We start from the raw sequence: 22,610 nt of genomic DNA on the forward strand, positions 1-22,610 counted from the left end.
TCAAGAGGAAAAAAACCCTGAGATCCTAGACTTTTGATCCTGAAGAGGAGCTCTTTTGAACCCTCTGAACCCTTTTGGCTACAGGCTTGACTTCTGAAGAGGGAAACAGTAGTGACAAATATAAATACCAATTATGTACTAACAAAGATATAGTATGGTAAATTTGAAAGCTCTTTTTATTCAGTATCGATAACCACAACACATCTGTATTACAATACATGTCATTTTTCAAATTTTGAGTATCATGATGGCAGTGATGTAGCTATCAACATAAAAAGGAGGAAATTCTGATTAAATTTCAAAAGAAGCTAATGATTATTTAGCTCGTCAAATTAGTCAATATAATAAAAACTTCAGTAACACTTTAGTATACTTCACAATTCCCACCATTGATAAGCGGCTTGTCAGCATGCCAATTAGAAGCATTCTAACTGCTTATTAGTCATTATTAAAAGTTAATTAGTGCATTATTCTACAAGACCATACTCTGAATAAGTCTGGTCTATTCTCATGAAACAAAACACAACTTTTTATTCTTAGTAGTGTCCAAATAACTCCTCAATAAACCCTTGTAACCCAGAATATGTACCTCAATCTAAAGTAAGGTCTTGTTCCTCATTAATTCTTAGTAGTTTCACATTTATTATTTAGTTATTTTACTACATTTTGAAGTGGCCTCCTCTCCACAATTAATGATTCAGTATAGCAAACAACAAATGCAATTGATAGATCATATTCTTGTGAAATTTAGTAGTTTAATAACTCATTTTACAATTCCTGGCAAAATAAAATGGGCAACACTTTCTATGAAGCCTTCCTCTAAAACACATTATATCTAGAGTTGGAAAGTTACTCTGGTTAAATTGTGGTCTTTAAATCTAATCAATCCTCATTGGAAAGAACAACAAGAGAACAGATCTAGAACCAGGTTGCTCAGGTAAAGTCCCACCTCTATAAAAGTAAAACAGCAAAAATGACAGTGTTAATTTAACTCATATAGAGTTGAATTTCACACTTTAAAATGTCTATTGGTCCACATTATATATAGTTAAAATAACACTTTTGAAAGTGTGAAACAGAACACCTAAAATCACGGACAGACTCTATAACTCTGTGGACAACTTCACTCATGGTGTAAATGTGTTTCACATAAAAAACAACAATCCACTCTGAAACTTGAGCAAAAGAACCCTATATGGCACAGGTGTCAAACTCAAGGCCCGGGGGCCAAATCCGGCTGGTGGAGCAGTTGTATCCGGCCCACAAGATCATACAATCTTGCTATTATAACTGGACCACCATTATGAAGTCTGCAGATTTTCTCCAGTAAATGTTTGAACTTAACCTTGATGATTTAAAATATCCTTGTTAAATGATAAAAAACTGAAAAAATTTCAAGTAAAAGAAGTTAGATAAAAAGTCAGGAAAGTGGGAAAATTCCAACTTAAACTTATGATTTAGATTTTTTTTCATGTTTTGACCTTCGAGAGTCGCAATTCAAAAATTCTAAGTCATATTCTTTAATTTTAAACTTGTGATTCTGACTTTCTATCTCATTTATTTGCCTTTAAAAACATTATTTTGTCTTTAAATTCCATTTTTGACCTTTTGAACTAATAAGTTTGACTTTATGTCAGACTTTGAGTCTTTAAACTTATCATTTTTATTTTTGTTTATCTCAGAATGATTTATTATCAGTTTTATTCATATTTTTTATATTTTAGTAATGGTGAAAATGAGGTTGACAGTTTATGTTTAAGAGTTGACCTTGTTAGGCTCTTAGATTTTTCAGAAATTCAGAATCGCGATTGACTTTCACAATCCTGGCTTAAATAGTCCGGCCCTCAGGACTTCTCATCGGAGCAAATCTGACCCTAGACTCAATATGAGTTTGACACCCCTGCTACAAGGGATCAGTATACTACAGGCAACATCTGAACTTAACTAAACATATATAAAACACATCTGAACACTCTGCCCACACATGCACAAGGATTCATTATTTTGGCATGGCTTTAATCAAACTAACACTGGTCAGCCGGCACTGTCAAACTACTCCAAAACTGAAGACTAATTCACTCAGAGGGAAGTTGAAAGTGGGAGTTTTGTGTGTGGTCAACAGAGGTGGAAAAAATACAGGAGTACTCAAAAATACAGTTACCCAGGTTTAAATTTACTAACGTACTAGTAAAAGTACTGATTGCAAAATGTTTTTTAAAAAGTACAAATACCCAAAAAGACTGAGTTACAGTAATCTGAGTAAATGTAATTATTAACTTTCCACACCTGATTATAAGTTTATTTATAATGTATTACATAACACATCTGTAATGCATGTATTCAAAGCTATAAGCACTCATTACAATGTAGAAGACCAGATAACAGTAATCATAATTTTAAACACCAGTGTATAATTATAAGCTATACTGTTTTAAAATATTCAGAGTGCTTTATAAAAGATATATATATATCACACACTATAAAACATTTTTGACTTATAATGCTGGATGTCAATACAACATGTTTGCTTGACATTTGTATTTGCAAATATAAAATTATTTAACTTTTACTTTAAATACATTCTAGTCATTCTTCAACACATCATAATTATTAGTATGCAGTTAATTGGCATGATAACAAGTTGCTAATCAATTGTGAAAATTGCACCCTAATGGTGAACAAGACCTCACTTTAGTTTGGGGTACATATTCTAAGTTACAAAGCTGTAATTAGGAGTTATTTGGACATAACTTGATATGTGAAACATTATAAATAAAGTAGATCAGACTCTGAAATTACAATTTCTGCTGCTCCTCATTTTTTCAGATCTTCACATGCTAATAACACGTTTTGTTCTTTCTTTTCTCTTCCATTTCCTCTGGACCCATCCTCGGACCACATCTTCCTACCTCCTGCTGATCATCTTTTCTGGAAGTACAGTACTCTCCCAGCATGCTGACTGGTTATGGGGGAAGTCAATCACACCCCAATCCTGCCCATTCGCGGAACCTGTATTCACGTTGATTATAATTTTTTTTTTTTTTTTTTGTTAGGAAATGTATAGAAAAAAATCTTTAGTTTTCATATGAATGGACACTTTACTGAAATGAAAAAGAAACTAATCTAAATAAAATGAATGCTAGGTGTCAATTAAAAGTGCGAAACGTCAGTACCACTATGATAACTATTATTATGAGAAGCACTTAAAAGAAGCAGGTTTAAAGGGACTCTCGACTCTACAGATGCTGGTCTGCAAAGCTATGAACCGAGTCTTCTTGGTCTAAATTCTTCCCCCTTGTCTGTCAAAACTCTGTGTAAACTGTGAACAGTGGTGAGGCAAGTCAGAATGGTATTGACGTTACTACGTTGTAGTTTTATATTCTTAATGTATCAGTACCACCAATTTATTTTGAAGTTTTTATATAAATATTGTTGTAGAAAAGCACTGGCACGTAGCAACATGACACATTTTTTCTGTGAATGGTTATGCAGTTTCCTCACTTGGTATCATTTTTTTTTTATTCTTACTTTTTATAGGTGGCAATTCTGTATTTTCCTTGTATTACCTTATGGTATTCTGTATATCTCACTGTCTATAATATCTGAATAATCATGAACCTTTGGTCTTAAAAAAATACTTGAGGGCTGCTAAGACCCTGTTTTAATGACTGAATGGAGAACTACAACTGCCACTCCAGTCTCATGAGTGGAGAACTACAAATCCCATGCAATGACAGCAGGTACATAGCAATATGATCCTTGCTACTGGTGCTGCAGTAGCCCTACCGTAACTAGCAATAATGACTATGTATAGCATTGGGTTTCTGAGATCTCTCCACGATGTTTTGTGTATATATACGGTACGGTATGTTGGAGATTTCATCAAATCCCCCTGTCCCTGCCAACTGACCTTGTTAACCCTTGAATTGAGTTTGTATGGTTATCAATGCTCCTTTTGAATGGCATCCTTTTACACTCAGAGTCTAATATAAATAAAAATAACTTCAATATCCTTCATATGGTCTCAATGATGTCTTAAAGTCAGTGCAAAGACAATAAACACACAGCATCATCTACAAATGATTCATACTTAAAACAAGAGGCCAAACTTTAATATAAATAAGCTTCAATAAGTTTATGTTTTAGGTCACTAGTGTGTACCAGAGTGTTCCTATTCTTTTTGGATATGCATAGATCAAAGAGGAGAGACACAATACAAACACAAAAGTTACATTTACAGTCATACAACCAGTGCTTTTGCATATTTTGCACATTATATTTGATCTCCCTGACAATTTTCAAATTCAAAACTGATCTTCCAAATGCATTCATTCATGACATGGCTATGTGAAACCCAAACAGAAGACCTTTCATTTTAGCTGCATAAATGCCTAACAATAAGTTTAAATTGACTTTGCTTTGGGATTGTCAATCTCAACCACTTTCAAATCCCTAAGGGTCATCCACTGAAGCTTTATGTAAGGAAACCAAAGGCTGCCTTGGCAGCAGCAAAAACAAAATAGAAACAGTATCAGGCTATGAAAATGTTTCAAAGTTTCTGATGAATGTCTGAAAACATGCAAAAACACTAGAAGTCCTTCAGTACATTACCACACTGCAAAAAAAATCGAATCTAAACAAGTGCAACTACCTTATTCCTGGTCAGAAATTTTAAATCACATTAAGCCATTTTTACACATGCAACCCTCAAAATCTCAAGAAATTTCCTGGATAACCTACACAGAAAAACTTCCTGACTCACTTGCCCCTCAAGTTCTCCTGTTAGTTGAGGGAGGGGACAAATGCAAGATGGCTTGAAGGGAAAAATTTTGTGTGAGAAATTCAACTGTTTGCATTCGCACATTGCTTATCAGGTAAACTCAAGACGTTTTCAGGAGTTTTTCGCAAGGGTGAATAGGGCTACATCGTACATGCAGCTGCAGGCTAAAACCCCCCCTTAAAAAATAGGGCTTGGCGACGTATCAAGTATAATTGATGTGTCGCAACCTTGCCGCTATATTGTGTTGGTCGAGTATAAATTATGTGGAGGTTTTGAGCAATCAGCATGGAATTCTCTCATTACTTTCAATTACCATAAGTAAGTGTTGTTAAAGAGACAGGGTTTAAAATTCTTAAGACGCTCAACCAAAAGTATGATTGGCCTGGGCACAAATTGTTTGCTGCCAGAGTTGAACAAGCCAGAGATTTCAAAATACTGCAATATACCCCCAGATGTATCGTGATATTGACTTAAAGCCATACTGCCCAGCCTTAACAAAAAAAATTAATTTATGTTTGCAGGAGTTTTATGCAAATGTGAATAGGTCCTACGTAGAGACATTCCCCTAACAAGTCCAGATAAACATCTAATTTCAAGATATAAAAAGCACAAGTATGACATGCAATACAAATAAGTAAAAATGTTGTCAATGGGCGAGACACATTTTACTTTTGTGTCCTAAACTCTAAATGTACTGGCTAGTTTGGACAGTACACGTTTTAGCAGATCTTTTTTACTTATTTACTTAAGTTTTGCTTTTTATATCCTGTGCTAAGAGGTTGATCTTGTGAAAGATGCCAAAAAATAATATTAAAAACAATCTTTCTGACCAAGGAGTTCACACATCCACTTGCTTAGATCTGAGTTTTTGCAGTGCAGGTGATGCTTTCACAGTACCTGTGCCTGTAGGGACACAAAGACAAACGGCGCTAACAAATCAAACTCTGCAGTGCATAGAAGGTTCAAAACAAAGGTCTCTGCTCAAGAGACTTGCTGCTTAATAACTGATCAGTTTTGACACAACCATCTTGCACAAACTGATCTTAATTTGGCAAACCTGGATGTAAAAATCTACAACAAAGGTAGCTATGGTGGAAAATGTGTGAACTGTGTTTGCAGATGTTTTTATGCACAAACACTGCTGCTGTCCTATGAGAAAACAGTGAGATCAGTACTGTGTTAACGAAGCTATCACCAGACTAGCCCAAACTTAGCTCCAACTATGTAGTGTCCATGCCCCTTCCCTGTGTTCAAACAGCGCAGACACATCAGTCATATCACAGCATTAGCTTCTGTTACAATCAAAACAGTCCTTCAGTTCAGGAGTAAACAAACGTCTCTGCTTCTCTTTGGAATTTCCCATGTGAATCTGAGTGTAGATATTAAATGGGTTTTAGTGCATTCCCTGAAGACTTTTCTGTCATGAGGTGTCTGTTCTGTAAAAAAAAAAGTCATTTTTCCCAGAGGAGTTGTTTTTCTTCCCATGCTTTGTCCTGTCACAAGAAATCACTTATTGGGGTTGTCAGGGTTCAGCCACGAGCCGTCCTCCTCCACCTCTCGCCGGACGACCAGGAGCATCTCGGCCACGTCCTGAGAAAGCTGCTCACTGAGAAACGTGCTGAAGGACAAACAAGGATTATGTTAGAATGACAGAGGGCAGATTGCCTGAATGCAGCATTCTGACACAAACAAGCAGTGAGGTAAGCCTCATGTGACCACTCGTATGGGATGAGTCACTCGCTGAGACAAGAGTTCAAGCAGATAACACAAGACAAGGTTTGATGAAATTCAAAACAGGCACACATACGTCTGCTCTGAAGAGAAAAGTTTAAAGATGTAGTGACAGTCTTACCGTAGTTCTGCTTCTCCTCCAATGCAGACAGGACTCTTCAGTTTGGAGTCCAAGTTGTAATACTGTCCGTTAACTTGCCGAACTGCAAGCCAGTGTCGCCGTCGGAGTGGGAGGGACACGATTCCAAGAGATACTCTTGATGGGACGTTGAGAATGAAACCCTGAACTTTTGACATGCAAAGGCTCTGTACTGTCCTGCATTTTTGAAACAGAAGAAGAAGCATTAAAAAATTCTCAGCGATACAGTTTTCAATAACATTTCAGGAATTTTATGTGGCAGAAATCCCATATGACCTCCTAAAGGCTCAGAATAAAAAACCTTCAGTACAGCAGGAGAGATTCCTCATGCACACAAACTACTGAACAATTCTGGGGCAAGCTGCATGTGTGAACACTAACAGCCAATGTCTTTCATCCAGTGTTAACTTCGTTGACTAAAAATGTTCATCAACAGCCTTTTTCCATGACAAAAACTAGACGAAGTCTAACAAAAAAAGATCTGTAATGACTAAAACTGACAAATACTCAGTTTAGCTTTCGTCAAAATGACTAAAACTAGACTAAAACATAATGTAGTTTTCATCGGACATTTAAAATCTGTGATATTTCTCCACTGTGGGTAAATTCTGCCTCTCAGCTGGAGAAATCAGGGACCCCAGGTTTGGCAGAGTGCATGGAACACACTAGCATGACTTGGTACCAGATTTAGGCAAGAAAATAATTGTTTGGACTAAAAGTCAAGACTAAAATGTGAGGACTTTTATGGACTAAAACTAGACTAAAATGTTTTTGAGTTTTTGTCGACTAAAACTACACTAAAACTAAAGCAGGTAGAAATTACTAAAATGGGACTAAAACTAAAAGACATTTCTTCTAAAGACTAAGACTAAAATTAAAAACAGCTGCCAAAATTAACACTGCTTTCATCCCTTTCACCCTGACTTTTTCCTACAAACCCCTTATAAAATTGTAGAGGAAAGCTGAGGTAAGAGTAGCAAGTAAGACTCAGGAAAATCCACAGCAAGCAATTGGAAGGGGGTTCAAACTATGTGATCTTTGTGCAGGTTACAAAACTGCTCTGTTCTGCTTAGCAGCGTGTATTTAATATTCAGTTTCTGACTGCAAATACTCCCAGTTATATGTAGCACTAATATAAAGTAAAAAGTGTCATATTAACATAAGACTGTCACTTCTTTCACAATTTCTGCATTTTTTTAATGCCATGTCCTGCCTCACCCCTCCAATCTGACCGGGAAAGTCTTCTGTATCCTGTCGTAGAGGAAACCGTTCCTGAAATTTTTTTGCACCACGTGTAAAAAAATGCTTCAGAAATTATTTTAAGTATGATGCACAACCAGTAAATGCATTAACAGTCTCCTACTTACGCAGAAAAATTAATTTTCCTGACTCATAAACTGGTGCTACTCTGAATATAGTTTTTATCTGTTGCAAATGAACAGATCAATTGAGCCACTAAACCAAAAGACAAACCCACAATACTGGGATATTAAACAATTCTGCAACCAGGTTTCAAGTTGCTTCAAAAAGAAAAGTTTCTAATCTCACAGGAATCTGTGTGTTTCTCTCACCTGCGTTTGTCCCACCAAACCGCAGCCAGGTCCCTGCTCTGTAGTGCTGCCATGATGACGTTGACGTCATAATTCCCAGTTCCTAACACTGAGCGATGAGGGTTCACCACACACTGTGGTGCCAGCCTGGAAAGATGATTCATCAGAGCAACAGAATTTAAACAGGATATCCACAATATACGGTTTTATATACAGTGCTTAACAGTTTTATTAGACCACCACCCAAAGTAAGGTTTATGCCACAGCTGCCCTAAATTAACAGCATTGCTAATTACCAAAATCATTTTTATGTCTCTGCAATAGTTAATACACTAATATGTGGAAACACTTTAACTGAAATGATATTTTTAATGCTAAAATATAATTATTATTGTTATCCATGAATTTTCAAAATTACAAAAACCCCCCCAAAAAACTAAAAAATAGTAAAGCACATTATTATTTCTTGATTAATATGTCAAATTATAGTTATTTACTTGCATTCCTGATCAGAAAAATGAGTTTTAGTGGTTGAATGTTATGCTTGATTCATTTCTGACTTCTCAGAGAAGCCCAGTGAGCCGGCTCAAATTTGGGTATAAAAAGGTGAATTCAGTTTGAATTTTTACATAACATAATTTTTATTTAATTTGCATTTCTATAAACTAATGCAAATTAAATAAAATATGTAATGTAAAATAACAAACTGCATAAATATTCATCCTCTTTAAAGTGATTTACTAAATTCAACAGAAGTCCAGCCAACTGGTGTTAGTACTCTCGCAATTAGTGAAAAGGGGAAAACCTGGCGTAATTGTAGTATAAATACACTTATGTCTGTAGGGTCCAGTCATTGGTTAATTAGTATTCCTGGCTACCATTACACCATGAAGACAAAAGAACACTCCAAGCTATTTAGAGAAAAGGTTATTGAAAAGTATAAGTCAGGGAGTGGATACAAAAATATATTTCCAAGGCCTTGAACATCCCCAGAGTTCAATTAAATCCTTCATCAAGAAATTAGAGGAATGTGGCACATCTGTAAATCTGCCTCAGTCAGGCTGTCATCACAAACTGAGTGACAGTGCAAGAAGGAGACTAGTTAATAAGGCCACCAAGTTATCTTTGACTTCTCTAAAGGAGTTACAAGCTTCAGCAGCTAAGATGAGGGACTCTTCAGCAACTGTTGCCCTGATTCTTCACCTGTGAAGCTTTATGGGAGAGTGGAATAAAGAAAGCCACTGTTGAAGAAAACTCATTAAATCTTGACCAAAGTTCACCAAAAGGCATGTGGGAGACTCCACGGTCAAGTGGAAGAAAGTTCTTTGGTCTGATAAGAGCAAACTGGGCTTTTCTTTGGCCATCAGGGGAGATGCTGTGTTTGGCAGACACCGAAGACTGCACATGCACATCACCACAAAAAACCCCACCTCCTCTGTGAATACAGTGGTGGTAGCACCATGTTGTGGGGATGCTTTTCTGCGGCCAGCCCGGAAGGCTAAAATACAACAGTTGTTTTGAGACATGATGTTGAATCACTTTCTCGACCTATACTAGTGTAGTCGTCAGATGTGGAAAAAGTACAAGACCCCCGCAAAAAACTACTCAACTAACAGTCGTTTGAGTACATGTGTTAAAAGTTACTTTCCACTTCTTGTATTACATCTCACTTTTAAATATTGTAACATTATTACCTTAGTTTAAGAAGTATTTTGTGAAACTACAAATGTCCACATGTCATTGATGGAACAACCTACTGCAACAAAACAGGTAAAAACCATATTGTGGAGAAATAAATGGATGCTGACCTAAACACCTGACACTGGGGCGCAGGGGCCAGCTTTTAGTTTAGCAGCACCCCAGTTGTAGACTCATATACTCGACTATAAACATCACAGGCTAATATGGTTCTTTCTCTTTAACTTTATTAGCAGCAGAGTCATCGATGCTCAGTGAAAATGTTGCCCTACCGTTTGCAGATGTCATCGGCTGTCTCTTTGGTGAACACCCGCTCCTGGAGCACGTTGTTGAGTGCATGAATCGCGCACAGCTCCAAACGTTGCTTCTCATGAAAAACTTCTCCTTCGCTCATACTAACGCTTAATCGTCAAAACAAAGGCATAAAATTAGACAAAGTTATAAACAGGGGACCAAAAAGCAGTGAATAAGGCAGCTAGCACAGTTCACAGTCTTATCGAGCTAACTTAAAAGTCGTTAGCTAGCTACCGTTACTGCTGTTTTAACGGTGGCAAAACTGTGACGGCACACCGACAATACTCTAGTTTAGTTGCTGATAATTTGCAAAACAACGGGAAAGTAAACAATTATTCATCAGCAACAAAAATGAAGCCACTGACCTGCTGATAAAGCGATTTCGAGATGAAACGATGCTGGAGACTGACAGCTACATCCAGAAACCGGAAGTAGATCCGTTGTTATTGTGTTGTTGATGTGCAGCTGTCACGCCCATTAAAAGAATTCACCGTAGCATCAGGCAACGTCCACTGTTTTTGTACTGCTTTTATTTTTATTAATTTGCATAAAAATACAAGTATAAATACACAAATTAACGTCACAGGAGACGTATTCACATGGTTGCACAGACTGTGCTCGACCCTGCTGTATGGGCTGTGGGCGTTATGTCAAAGCGCCCTCTAGTGTCAAGTCTCGGTATACATGAAAACGAGTGATGTGATTTACCTTCGACATTCACTGATAAAATATGTTTTTAATTATTGATTGTTAAATGGAAAAAATACAATACAATGTCTAATCTCCTGTTTAAAAGCTCTGTTTGGGATATTTGTGTCTCTCATAAGCACAAGTAGGCTATATTACTCTTCCCTGTAGCTTTATTCTTCCACTTTACAAAATTTGCAAGACAAATATTTCTCTTCAACATATCTATGGGACAGCTGTGATAATAGTTACTCTTCAGACTTACAGTTCCTATAAAAAGTATTCACCCCCTTGGATGTTTTACCCTTTTATATATACTTTTTAATATAAATCAATCATGGTCTGTAGGCTATAACTATATTTTTTAATTTTTACTCTGTACTTGATGCTTTTTAAATTGAAATTAATCCCCCCAAGATATACTTAAGTCAAAGTAAAAGGAGTGATATTAAAAGTACCTGAGGAGTACACATACATAAAAAAGATACACAGTTATTTGAGTAAATGTAATTAGTTAATTTCCACCCCTGGTGAAATGGCCATCAATGTTGGACTTACTTGACACTGTTAATGCATTCAGTGTTAGTCCAGCTCTGTAGACCAGGGGTCATCAACTCCATTTTCACAAGGGCCAGCTTTTTTTCCTAAATGATGCTGTGGGGGCCAAACACGGAAATAAACAGAAATAAATTCCATATTTTCATCTAATCAACATATTCTTGTAAAAAATATCCTTCCGACATTAATGCAACTTTAAGCCTTTAACAGTGAGTTCTGTCTCTATCAACTTTACTGCAGCCAGCCACAAAGAGCATGTTTTAGCTACATATTTCTGGAGCACTCATGATGTCTATCATTGAGTTTGATGCTAATACGCTGTCTAGTGATTGACTGAAAACATGTGCCAGAAACGGTTCTTCCATAAAGATTCTAAGAGGGGCTAATTGCACTCTGAAAGAGCTTTTTGTAGAAATCTGATGCGCAAAAGTGCAACTTTAATGAAGATAACAATAGTAAGTACGTGTTTAACATGCCAAATTATAGAAATATGAGTTTGCTTCTCATCCTATAAGCTGCTAGGTTAAAGGTCTTATTTAAATGTCAAGAAAAACGTTAAACAAAAGCCCACTATATTTTTGCCCTCTCAAATATTCTGAATTTAATAATCCTCTAAGGGCCGGATTGGAAGCCATGGGGGGCCTGATGTGGCCCCCAGGCCTCTAGTTGAAAATCACTGTTGTAGAGAGTCAACTGATGCTTTACCCACCATTTCAAATCTGGGGGTAGAGTTTTGCCATCATGCCTTTTGGCGAGTTTTTTAGGTGTGCTTTAGATGTTTTTATGTGTATTTTCATGAGTTTATATGAGTTTAGATGTTGCCTGTTGTTTAGTGATCATAGCTAGGATGCCTTGGCTCTTGTTCCTGGTGGCTTATTGTTGTTTTGATGTTAGACACATCTGTACTATGAAAGAAGTTGTCAACTGAGTTACCAACTTCTTGCCTGTGGCAAGTAGTAAACTACAGGAGAGGGTGGTGGAATAATTTTAATCAAAGAGTGTTGCACAACTCTGCATTTGTCTCTTGACTCTTTCCTTAACAGAACAGTCTTGACTTTGCCACAAGAGTCCAATACAAAATGGCAATTTTTAACAATTATAAAAAGCACATTGCGATATGTCAATAAATCAAAATGGTATAAACTTCAGATTAACACTGGAAGTAAAAGGAAATAGCTCATTGTTGTGTTAAGATGTTTTTGTTGTTGTTGTTGTTGTTGTTGTTTTTTAGCAATATCCCCATATTTTAGTGATTAATTGCATAAATATGTAAACCTTAAAGTGTAAATGAGAGGATATCACTTCAACAGTTGAAAATGGAAAGTGTACATTTCTAACATTACAAAGAAGTGTTGAGCCAAATTAACACTGGTTAGTGGTAAGATTGAGCTAATTTAGCTCCAAAAAGAGTCAATAATGACACTTCATTAGTCTTAAGGTTCTATCTCTCTAAAAAGAGTTAAATCAACACTCTGTAGAGTAAAAATGTCAGTATTAACTCTGACACTATTAATTGCCTACACAGATTTTGCTGTGTAAAAGAAATAAAGGCCCTTATGATTTGTGGCAGAAGAATGGATGGTGTCCCCAAAGTAAACATATACCATTTTTAAGCCTATTTTAGAGACATGTGAAAATGTTGGGATGTTGTGACCTTAAGTTATGATGCTTTTCTAAGAAGTGATGAGTAAATACTGTAGGGCATAAAGGTTATTCTTTTTTCTTCTTTTTTAAGATTTCTACATGTCTTGTAGTTTGTTACCAGGAAAAACATATGCTTCAAAATATTTTGTTCTCCAGCTATTATTGTGTTTGGCAAAGTGGGGAAGGGCCTTTTATTAGACTTTGCCTGGGGCATCTTAATTGCTAATAGCGCCACTAAACCTTTAGATGGACTCAATATTATGAAATCTGAGCATGTCACACAGAACTGGGTCATTTTTTTGTCTTTCAGTACTTGGTATTTTTCTTCCTCAGTAATTTCAGATAAACTCTTTTGAAACATGATTTATTTTCTCCTTGAAATTTCCTTTAGAAATTTTTAATTAGATTCAGTTTCATGTATTGCTGTATAACCGTATTATATCATGTATACCGTCCCATCCCTTGTTTGTTGTATACTTAGACAAATTTTATTTTCTTTCTAGTTCAGTTTCAATGTATTTTTTTTTTTACAGAATTTATCATTTCATAAGATTTGTGGGGGATTTGAATTTTTCAAACGGACCAATGACGACCAAGTATTAGTAATGTTTTCCACTCTGTGTGGCTGTAAGGGTTTCCTACTAAGACGTCACGACAGAACTCTATCCTAATTGGCTGAAGCTCTCTGACGTGTCGCGCCACTAAGATGCCCATTGGTCTGTGGTACATTGGTAGTGGGTTAAATAGAGAATCGTATTTTTGTTCCTGTGTCAACGAAAAGAAGAAAAGAAGAGTAGCCCATTAAACCCGGCTAAGTTTATATTAAAGAGAGTTTTTCAAACATAACGGAAACGTCACTTCACATCTGACACAACCCAGACATTCCCCGCATCAGCAGAACTCTGTTTGAAGATGGTAAGTCGATTGGCTGAGCATATTGCTAAAGGCTAAAAGCATTTGCTAGCTTGCTTCGACGTTTAGCCGTCGCCAGCCGTCGAGCTTTGAAGTCGGTTAGGGATTTTTAATGGACTCCCTGACTTGAATTTTAAAGCAACGTCAACTTTTAAATGATGAAACAGTCAAACTAACTAATTGAATGCTTTATTGTATGTATCAAAGACTCGGGTTGTTTATTATTTACATGATCAGGTATAGGCTAAGCTAGTTATGCTAACGCTATTGACAGAAGAGCGTAACGATAACGGTGAAGTTACGTACTGTGTTATTATATAGTTAGTATTTCTTGGGGTTCGTGTTCACGTAAATAAATGATAAATGGTCTCATAGTAATGCTTGATAAAACTTGTTAGACTTTTATTGTAATACTTCAGCGGTGTGTATAGTACGTTTGTAGCTTTCATAAACCATGGAAGATATCTGCTTTGTCTGAGCCAAAATGACGATATTAATAAAACTTTGTCAGCAACCAAGCACTCAAAACATCGCCATTCGTGTTCTTTAGAAGGAGAAAAATCATGTAAGCTGTCCGGGGATTTAATTTTAGGTTTTGACTTTTGTAGGCTAAATCTTAAGACACAAATGATCCTCTTTAATGTTTTACTTTAAAAACTGTCAGTTTAATAATTAATATGTTAAACTCATTAGATGAGAAACATTCTTTTTCGTTTGCTTTATTTCCTTTACGAAAAAAATGATTGGTTTTAAAGGGCAAAATTCATTCTTTGCAGAAGCACCACTACGCTACAGAGCAGATACCCTGTAGCTACCATTTCTAAAAATAATTTATTACTTGGATTACTCAAGTACATTTAATACCTCTATTCACCAGTATAACGATGGTAACTATAGTTATTTAGCAACATCAAAACCAGTGCTTGCCGGTTTTAAACCATCTTATTCTCTCCCATTATTTAACAGTATTGCTCCAGTAGTTAGATGGCCTTTTCTTGAATGTCAACATTATTCTGGCAATATACCATACCATATTAAGAAATTAATATTGGTGTGGAAATATTATTACTAAGGCTGTCAAAATATTACAACTTTAATGCAATTTGTCTCAGAATTTCTGTAGATAATCATGATTAATCGCACCCATTATCACATTTGAAAATTCTTCTATTTTGAATTTGAAACCTTTATTTTGACATTTTGTAATTTTCTGCTGTCTTAAAGTAAGGGTAAACTAGAAAAGCACTCAGAGAGCGCAGACCTCCACCATTAGCCCTATCTCCCAATAGTAGAGAATCTTTTAAAAGATTCCTGGATCCAGACGGTGGTCTGGATCACTCCCAAAATCTAATCAGTTTTTTCCTTATGCCATTTCTGACATTTCCTAAAAATTTCATCAAAATCTGTCCATGACTTTTTGAGTCATGCTGCTAACAAACAAACAAACGGACGAACCCTGCTGATCACATAACCTCCTTGGCAGAGGTAATAACTTCCTATTTGGTTGCAGATCTGCTTCTACTGGTAGCTCAGAGAGTATAACATACTCTTAAACACAAGAGAACACTTAAAAGGTCCTGATGACTTCTGACTCACCCACTGAGCTGTATGTGAGTTTTAAAAGTGAAATTAGACATTAAGGAGCAGTGATGGACTTGTTTTACTTCACTGTGGCTGCAGGGAGACGCTGACAAGAATTGACCAAAGTGTGTCGGGGGGACAAGAAAGCATAAGAATAATCATGATTTAAAAAAAAAAAAAGTAGTGCACTAATTGTAGACCTTAATTAATCATGATTAACTTGATTAATCTTGAAAGCCCTAATTATTACAGCTGCATAAGATATGCCATTCAAATTTATTAGTTAATTCATTATTTACTTTTATTGTTGGGCTTTTATCCCTTTATGAGAACAGTGGATAGAGCAGGGAGGGAAAAGAGTGGGGACTGATGTGTAGAAAGGAGCTACAGGGTGGCTTTCAACCAAGACTGCCTGTTTTGAGGTCAAAAGATTTTTTCCCAAAGAGAAACCTATACTTTAGACATGCAAGTTCACTTACTTATTTTGTTATACAAGATGAACTTTATCTCCTACACTCAGTTATTAACTGGCTTCAATAAAGCAATCTCTACCCTCCCTAGTTGCTGATCAGTTGCTAAACCATCTTCCCATCTCTCCCCAGAACTCCAATGTGGAGAATTTGCCTCCTCATGTTCTTCGCCTGGTCTACAAAGAGGTTTCAGCTTTAGCGGCAGACCCGCCTGAGGGTATCAAGATTTATCCCAGTGAGGAAGACATTACTGAACTGCATACAGCCATTGAAGGACCAGGTAAGGAATACACTGTGGGGTTACAACAACCTTAAATTGACCATAAGAAGACACAAAAACTACTGAAACACCACGTTACTAATTCGTTAGGATAATCATGAGATAGAAACGGGTTAGTTAAAATTCCTTTCTTCAGACCTCCTTATGGATTGTAATGACAGGTTAAGTTTCAGTTTTTTATTTATTTTGTTATTACACTCTCTAAAGAAAATGAGGAATCGGTGTCATATTGAAGATGACCCAGTCACTATCAGGGATGTCCTGATCCCAATCACGTATCGGATCAGGGCCAATACTAAACATTTTTAATTGATCTGCGATCAGCAATTTGATCCAATCAGCCCAGCTGATCATTTACATCAGTTGCTGTAAATAGAGCATAATTTACGACAGGCTGTAAACACGGCAGTAACAACAGAGCAGTGGTAGCAAAATTAGCTTTCATGTGTTAAAAATGTCAGCGGTGTGGAAAAACTTCAAACTTGAGAGCAAAAACAGTCCAACGACCACTTGCAGCATCTGTAACACGACCCTTTCACGAGGTGGTAGCAGCAGAGCTGCGTTTAACACTACAAATTTGTTCCGTCATCTCCGATCAAAACATGCAGCAGAATACAGGGACTTTACAAGAGCAACAGGCAGGTTCACCAAAGATACACATTCTGGACTTTAAGAGGAAAGACAAGTACCCTCGAGGGAGTGATAAGGCAATAAAAGATAACAGTACTAGAAAAGCACTCAGAGAGCGTAGACCTCCGCCATTTGCCCTATCTCCCAGTAGTACAGAATCCTTTAAAAAATTCCTGGATCCGGACGGTGATCTGGATCACTCCCAAAATGTAATCAAGTCTTCCTTATGCCATTTCTGACATTTCCTGAAAATTTCATCAAAATCCGTCCATGGCTTTTTGAGTTATGTTGCTAACAAACTAACTAACAAACCCATCCGATCACATAACCTCCTTGGCGGAGGTAAAAAAAAGTGGTCGAGTTCATCACTTTGGACAACCAGCCCCTCTCTGTGGTCAAGAATTTGGACCCACGCTGTGCCCTGCCGTCTCAACATTACATTACTGACGCTGCTTTACCGGAGCTGTCCAACAAAGTACGTGACAGCATACTAGAGAAAAGCAACTTCACTGCCGTTAGCTTCACTACAGACATTTGGAGCTCAGATGCCCCATGTCACTGCCGAGTCTCCGAGAAAAAGTAAGGGGAGGGGGAGTGATGTAGCAGCTCTAGTTGCACTTTAGAACGCGCACTGAAATTACAAGAGTGCCTTGTATTTGGGTTTTATTCCATTGTTAATGTTTTGGTTTACATCTCAGATTACGCTGCTACATTTTTAAAAAAAAGATTGTTGTTTTGAATCTGTATGATTTTGATCCTATTCAGGTGAAACTATTTACACCACTTTAAAGTGGATTTAGGATGTTTTTAATTCATTTTTGAGTTCAGTTTTCTGTTGTGACTAATAGAGTCAAGATAACTTCTAAGTGGAATTATAGTATTTAAAATTAATTTATTGAATTCATATGTTATTGTGACTATTGACTCTGTTCACCACCTCTAAGTGAATCTGAGGTTATTTGAGTTCACTTTTTTGACTGCTCAGGTCATTCAGCTGATCACTTTAAGTTGATTTTGATTGTCAGATTGAATACTAAACACTCACCAAGTGATTATGTAAATTTATTTTTTGACAGATTATTAAAGTGAAACATAGCTATTACACCGTTCTGAGCAGAAGTGGGATTTTAAGTTTTTTACAACAATATTGGCTGTACTGAGTTAAATGGAATAAGTTTGAGATTCCTAGTAATAACAATTGAAAGTGTAATCTAGGTAATTATGAGTATTGGATGACTATAAAGACGTTGGGGGAGGGGGTGCGAGGCTTTGTCTGGTATGAGGCTGCCAAAATTAGATTTGGAACATTGATTAAAACCGTGACAAAGCAGTTATTAAAGAAGTAGTGAACACTTTAACATTTTTTTCAGCTTTACACTGAAGTATCTGACTGAAATATAATATAACACATCAGTGTGACATTTAATAAACTCAAACAGACATCTGCTTTAAGAAATCTTTTCTGAAAAGGTGGGGCTTATGTGACGTAGGTACCTAACATTGGTAGGTTTCTGAGAGCTCAGGCCTTAGTAACGCTGGTGCTGGAGCCAATGGTCCAAACAGATAGCGCTCAAGACCATCACGGTCCACCACCACACAAAAGCCTGCTTTTAGGGACTCTGGAGGGGAAAAATCCTCCACCTCAGAAGATCGCTCTGAGGCAGCAGTGTTGTGGGACTCTGTGTCACTTTCTGGCAAGGGGATGTCACGGTCACTCCCACCTCATCTGGAAAACCTTGTCCTTTTCCCCTCCCTCCTCTCAGTACCAAACTGCTCACTTCCTGTGCATTTTTAATTACTTAAGTGGGCAGAGCTAGCTCCGAGCTGGGGGTCCACTTACACTTTAAGTTGTTTACATGAAGGTCTTTTGATAAGACAAACACGCATTGGCCTTTTTTAGGGGTTTATCAGTGATGCAATTAATTCTATATTGATTTTTGGCTGCAGTTTATCAGTTCTTTTCTCTCTTGGGTCCTGAGTAGGCTCCACTTTTCTTAGGTAAATGTAGGGGGGCCCCAAGGAAAAAATGAGTGGGGACACAGCTCTGCACCACTGTTTATAGATAGTTCAAGCATAGGGCAAAGAGATGCCACAAGTTTCAAGAAGTTTCACAAAACAACTTTGTTTATTTCTTTCTTTCTTTGTTTCTCATCTCTAAATTCATTCATTCATGAGTCCAGCGTATTCTTATGACACGCAACAACGCAGTACTTTAATAAAGTCGATTTTTCCCATAGATTCTTAAAATGTTTATGCAGTATGATTGCATAAATACCTTTTATTGAAATAGTTTGTAGCTGTTGCTTTGTTATAAAACACACAACCCTCTTAAACAACACAGCCTACATTGTCCATGCCATCTTGTTTCTAGGAGCTTGTTACCAAAGACCCTGTTATTGTCAAGTAGGCCTTGAAGAACCACATACTTGTCCACATTTGTTAACTCCTCCACAGTGCAACCTCTCTGCATTTACTGGTTCTATATAAGAGTATTTTTATTAGATATTGGACTGGACATATTTATGTCTTCTTTTGTCATCTTTAAATGGAAATTCTCTGTATTTTTTTCAACTCAAGAAATGTAATAATACAGACTCAGATGAAAGGTTTTCTGTTTGTTTGTTGCTCTATGACCCTCTTTCTTTTTGTGGAGGTAGCTTAGCACAGTCAGAACATACTGTTCATGAAATTAATTTTTTATGCTTTGACAGAGGGAACTCCATTTGCCGGTGGCGTTTTCCGAATGCGTCTGGTCCTCGGGAAGGACTTCCCTGCGGTTCCACCTAAGGGGTATTTTCTGACCAAGATTTTTCACCCCAATGTGGGCCACAAGGGAGAGATCTGCGTCAATGTGTTGAAGAGAGACTGGAAGGCAGAACTTGGCCTCCGACATGTCTTACTTGTAAGGACAACAAACAATCTTACTAGTGTTTCTGCTGTGTTTCCCCTCCTATGTTTTTAACATTTGTTCTTTATTTCCTCACAGACAATCAAATGTCTTCTCATCCATCCGAATCCTGAGTCGGCTCTTAATGAAGAGGCAGGCCGCTTGCTGTTAGAGGACTATGCAGAGTATGAATCCCGTGCTCGTCTGCTCACAGAGATCCACGCCATGGGCGGGCCCGGCGGGACGTCTGGGGCACCTCAGGACCCTAATGACGGCCCGCAACCAAAAAAGCACGCAGGCGACCCCATGAAGAGAGCAGGACCAAGTGCAGCAGCTGTGCCAGCAGCTCTGGGTAACGGAGCTAACGGTGCTAGCACCAACAGCAGCAATAGTAACAATAGTAGTAACACTAATAATGTAGCAGGGAAAAAGAAAGCGGATAAAAAGCGCGCATTGAGGCGACTTTAATACCTCAGCAAAATACTCAGTGTGTATGTGTATGAGTGAGAAAGTGTGTAAATATAAATATTGAAGTGTGCAGATGAGTTTTTGTTCCCTTTTTCTGACCATTTCTACCACTTGTCCAGACTGTCCACTTTGTATTCATATCTCAAATTTGTCCTGTTGGCGTTGCAGGTGTGTCACTTATTTCTAAGACAATAAAATATATTTGTTTGACTTTTAGCAGAAAGAGACGACGCTTTGACTGCTTAAATCATGCCATAAATTTTATTTTTCTCAGCCTTGTGTGAATGAACAATGGAGGAATTTAATTTTATTGTTCAAAAACATTGCCTCTTATATCTGCCTTCTCAATGAGATCTGTTCAGAAGTCATTTTGCTGTGATGGTACTGTGTACTGCTCAGCCAGGCTCACTTGTGAGCCTTAACCAGGATGTTACTCAAAGGAAATAACAGAGGTTGATTACCAATTACATATAAAGGCAGCAGGGTCACATTTTGGAAAGAAATATTGTTACACAGAACAGTGACCTGTTTTTAAATTGTAGTTTTCATATAGTAATCCAATAAAGGCAAAGGTATGGAAAGGATTGATAGTGGATTATAAGAGGTCGGTTATGTTCTTTATGGAATTTCAACCCTTTTAAGTTTTATTTTTTATTTTTCTAAAATGGCTTCACTGTCCAGTATTTTCAAAAGTTGTTTATAGTTGACCTTCATACTCGGCTGTCTTGTGGTTTTGTGTGATGAACTAGATCAGTGGCTTTAAAAGGAGCCTGACATAATCTGACAAATTCACTTTATTGGATAGATGTTTGTATCTCTCATATGTAAACTGACCAAGCAAACTCACTAGATATGTGCATTTTGAGTAAATTTGAGCTTATTAACTCACCAGGAGGCTGCCATGTTTTTGTTTGCACTGGTAATGTGATGTCATTTGGCTGGAGCACTCCTCGGCCATGCCTATGCAGTAACCGCATGATGGCTTTGTCTCCCTGCTGTCAAAGCCCTGTAATTCTTCATAAGTCTTACCTTAATGAACCTCCCTATAAGTGGCTTGATTCAGTGTACAGTGGAAGCCTGCTGTAAGCTTTTCAAAATAGAAACATAAAAGGGGGTTTCTCCAAAGAAATGCTAAAGCTGCTTTTACTTCAGAAAGCACAAACCGGGAGTGTTTTTGTACTATGTTTGGCTTTACCTTCATTAGGTTCATTGAGAAACAGATTTCAAACGTTTTCTACCAAAGTAGACGTACACATTTGCTACCACAATGTAAATATAGCTTGATCATTTTCCTGTCTATTTTGACTGATGACCTCTTGTGGTGCACAAAAAAAAAACAAGACGAGAAGCCTCCTGGTGAATGTATAAGCTCAAATTTACTCAAAAAGCAGAGATCTAGTGATTTTTTTGTACATACATTACATACATGAGAGATACAAATATCCATCTGATAAGGTGAATTTGTCTGATGGTGTTGGGTTCCTTTAAAAGGAACAGGGCAGGATGCCAGACTACTTAAGAAAATCTGTTACTTGTAGAAGCATAACCTGTACCCCTACTCCCCTATAAAGCCGTTTGGTGCTTTCACATACCCAGTTCTTGACAAGCCATGCGGGTATCTGAGGAGCAGTCAGTAGAAAGAAAACCCTCCACATTTGATAGAACTTTTCTCCCCACTCTTAGCACTGGCTAGGTTTCCTGGGCAGGTTTTCTCTCTTTACTAAATGCATGCTGGGTCTACATTTCCCAAGGAAACACACTGAAGCGTTGTGTTAATTTGGATGGAAAAGGTGCCTCTGGAACTCTTGTCACTGTGCAGACTGTTGGCTGGATATTTTGTGTCCATTTTAAATTATTTAAATTAATAAAACATTGAAATACCACAAGTGAAATGAAAAATGAGTCATGTTTGCTCCTTATTTGGTGGCATTTAGGATGCATAATTGTTTATCAAACTGTTGTACATAAATGTGTGTGTGTGTGCATCAGTATAGCCTCAGAGAGTTAGGCTTTCATTGTTGTGTGACGTATGATATTGCTTCATTTTGTTTATAGTGCTCTCCTGTTCTGCAGTGATGGAATAACCATTATGAGGGGAAATCAGTAATTGCACCCACCCCAGCAAACAAGTGAGTGAAAGTGTTTCGGTAGAGCGTCATTGGCTCGTCTAATGAAGGGCTCCACTCGCCTCTGCTGCAGACATGCTGCAGCCCACCCACCTGTGTAGAAATAGTAGCCTGTCATGCAGGTAATAATCAGGTCTTTCTTAGACACCTGGGGCTCCACAAAACCCTAAACACC

The 22,610-nt window shown here is 37.4% G+C and overlaps 3 protein-coding genes across 5 annotated transcripts in view; 2 read left to right on the forward strand and 1 right to left on the reverse strand.

The window, feature by feature from the left end:
• Positions 1-4,003, forward strand: part of ttyh1 (tweety family member 1) — a 49,263-nt gene extending 45,260 nt beyond the window's left edge. For both annotated transcript variants that reach the window (XM_041793884.1, XM_041793885.1), the window contains exon 15: positions 2,941-4,003. In XM_041793884.1, the coding sequence (XP_041649818.1) occupies positions 2,941-3,024 (84 nt within the window). In that variant the 3' untranslated portion in view covers positions 3,025-4,003. The remainder of the gene's footprint in view (positions 1-2,940) is intronic.
• Positions 4,004-4,095: 92 nt separating this feature from the next.
• Positions 4,096-10,813, reverse strand: josd2 (Josephin domain containing 2). 2 transcript variants are annotated; one of them, XM_041794470.1, is made up of 5 exons: positions 10,558-10,813; positions 10,171-10,299; positions 8,222-8,347; positions 6,633-6,827; positions 4,096-6,398 (listed from the first exon to the last, which is right to left on the reverse strand). In XM_041794470.1, the coding sequence occupies exons 2-5, from the start codon at positions 10,290-10,292 to the stop codon at positions 6,287-6,289; spliced, it is 555 nt and encodes a 184-aa protein (XP_041650404.1). In that variant the 5' UTR covers positions 10,293-10,299; positions 10,558-10,813; the 3' UTR covers positions 4,096-6,286. The 2 variants fall into 2 exon arrangements, with proteins under 2 accessions (XP_041650404.1, XP_041650405.1); XM_041794471.1 differs by lacking the exon at positions 10,558-10,813 and having other exon boundaries at positions 10,171-10,547.
• A 3,006-nt stretch (positions 10,814-13,819) lies between these two features.
• On the forward strand, positions 13,820-20,525 carry ube2s (ubiquitin-conjugating enzyme E2S). Its single transcript, XM_041794476.1, has 4 exons — positions 13,820-13,996; positions 16,177-16,324; positions 19,666-19,856; positions 19,941-20,525. The coding sequence occupies exons 1-4, from the start codon at positions 13,994-13,996 to the stop codon at positions 20,307-20,309; spliced, it is 711 nt and encodes a 236-aa protein (XP_041650410.1). The 5' UTR covers positions 13,820-13,993; the 3' UTR covers positions 20,310-20,525.
• The last annotated feature ends 2,085 nt before the right edge of the window (positions 20,526-22,610 follow it).

This window comes from Cheilinus undulatus, linkage group 8 (genome assembly GCF_018320785.1).
Source record: "Cheilinus undulatus linkage group 8, ASM1832078v1, whole genome shotgun sequence".
In the NCBI taxonomy this organism is placed as follows: domain Eukaryota; kingdom Metazoa; phylum Chordata; class Actinopteri; order Labriformes; family Labridae; genus Cheilinus; species Cheilinus undulatus.

Excerpts from the sequence above, each read along its gene's own strand:
- josd2 (XM_041794470.1), bottom strand. The coding sequence starts at position 10,292 with ATGAGCGAAGGAGAAGTTTTTCATGAGAAGCAACGTTTGGAGCTGTGC. Across the intron at positions 8,348-10,170 it reads GCCGATGACATCTGCAAACG|GCTGGCACCACAGTGTGTGG; the intron begins GTAGGGCAACAT and ends TCATCTTTCCAG. Across the intron at positions 6,399-6,632 it reads GGAGGAGAAGCAGAACTACG|CACGTTTCTCAGTGAGCAGC; the intron begins GTAAGACTGTCA and ends TTTGTCCTTCAG.
- ube2s (XM_041794476.1), top strand. Across the intron at positions 16,325-19,665 it reads TACAGCCATTGAAGGACCAG|AGGGAACTCCATTTGCCGGT; the intron begins GTAAGGAATACA and ends ATGCTTTGACAG. Across the intron at positions 19,857-19,940 it reads GCCTCCGACATGTCTTACTT|ACAATCAAATGTCTTCTCAT; the intron begins GTAAGGACAACA and ends ATTTCCTCACAG.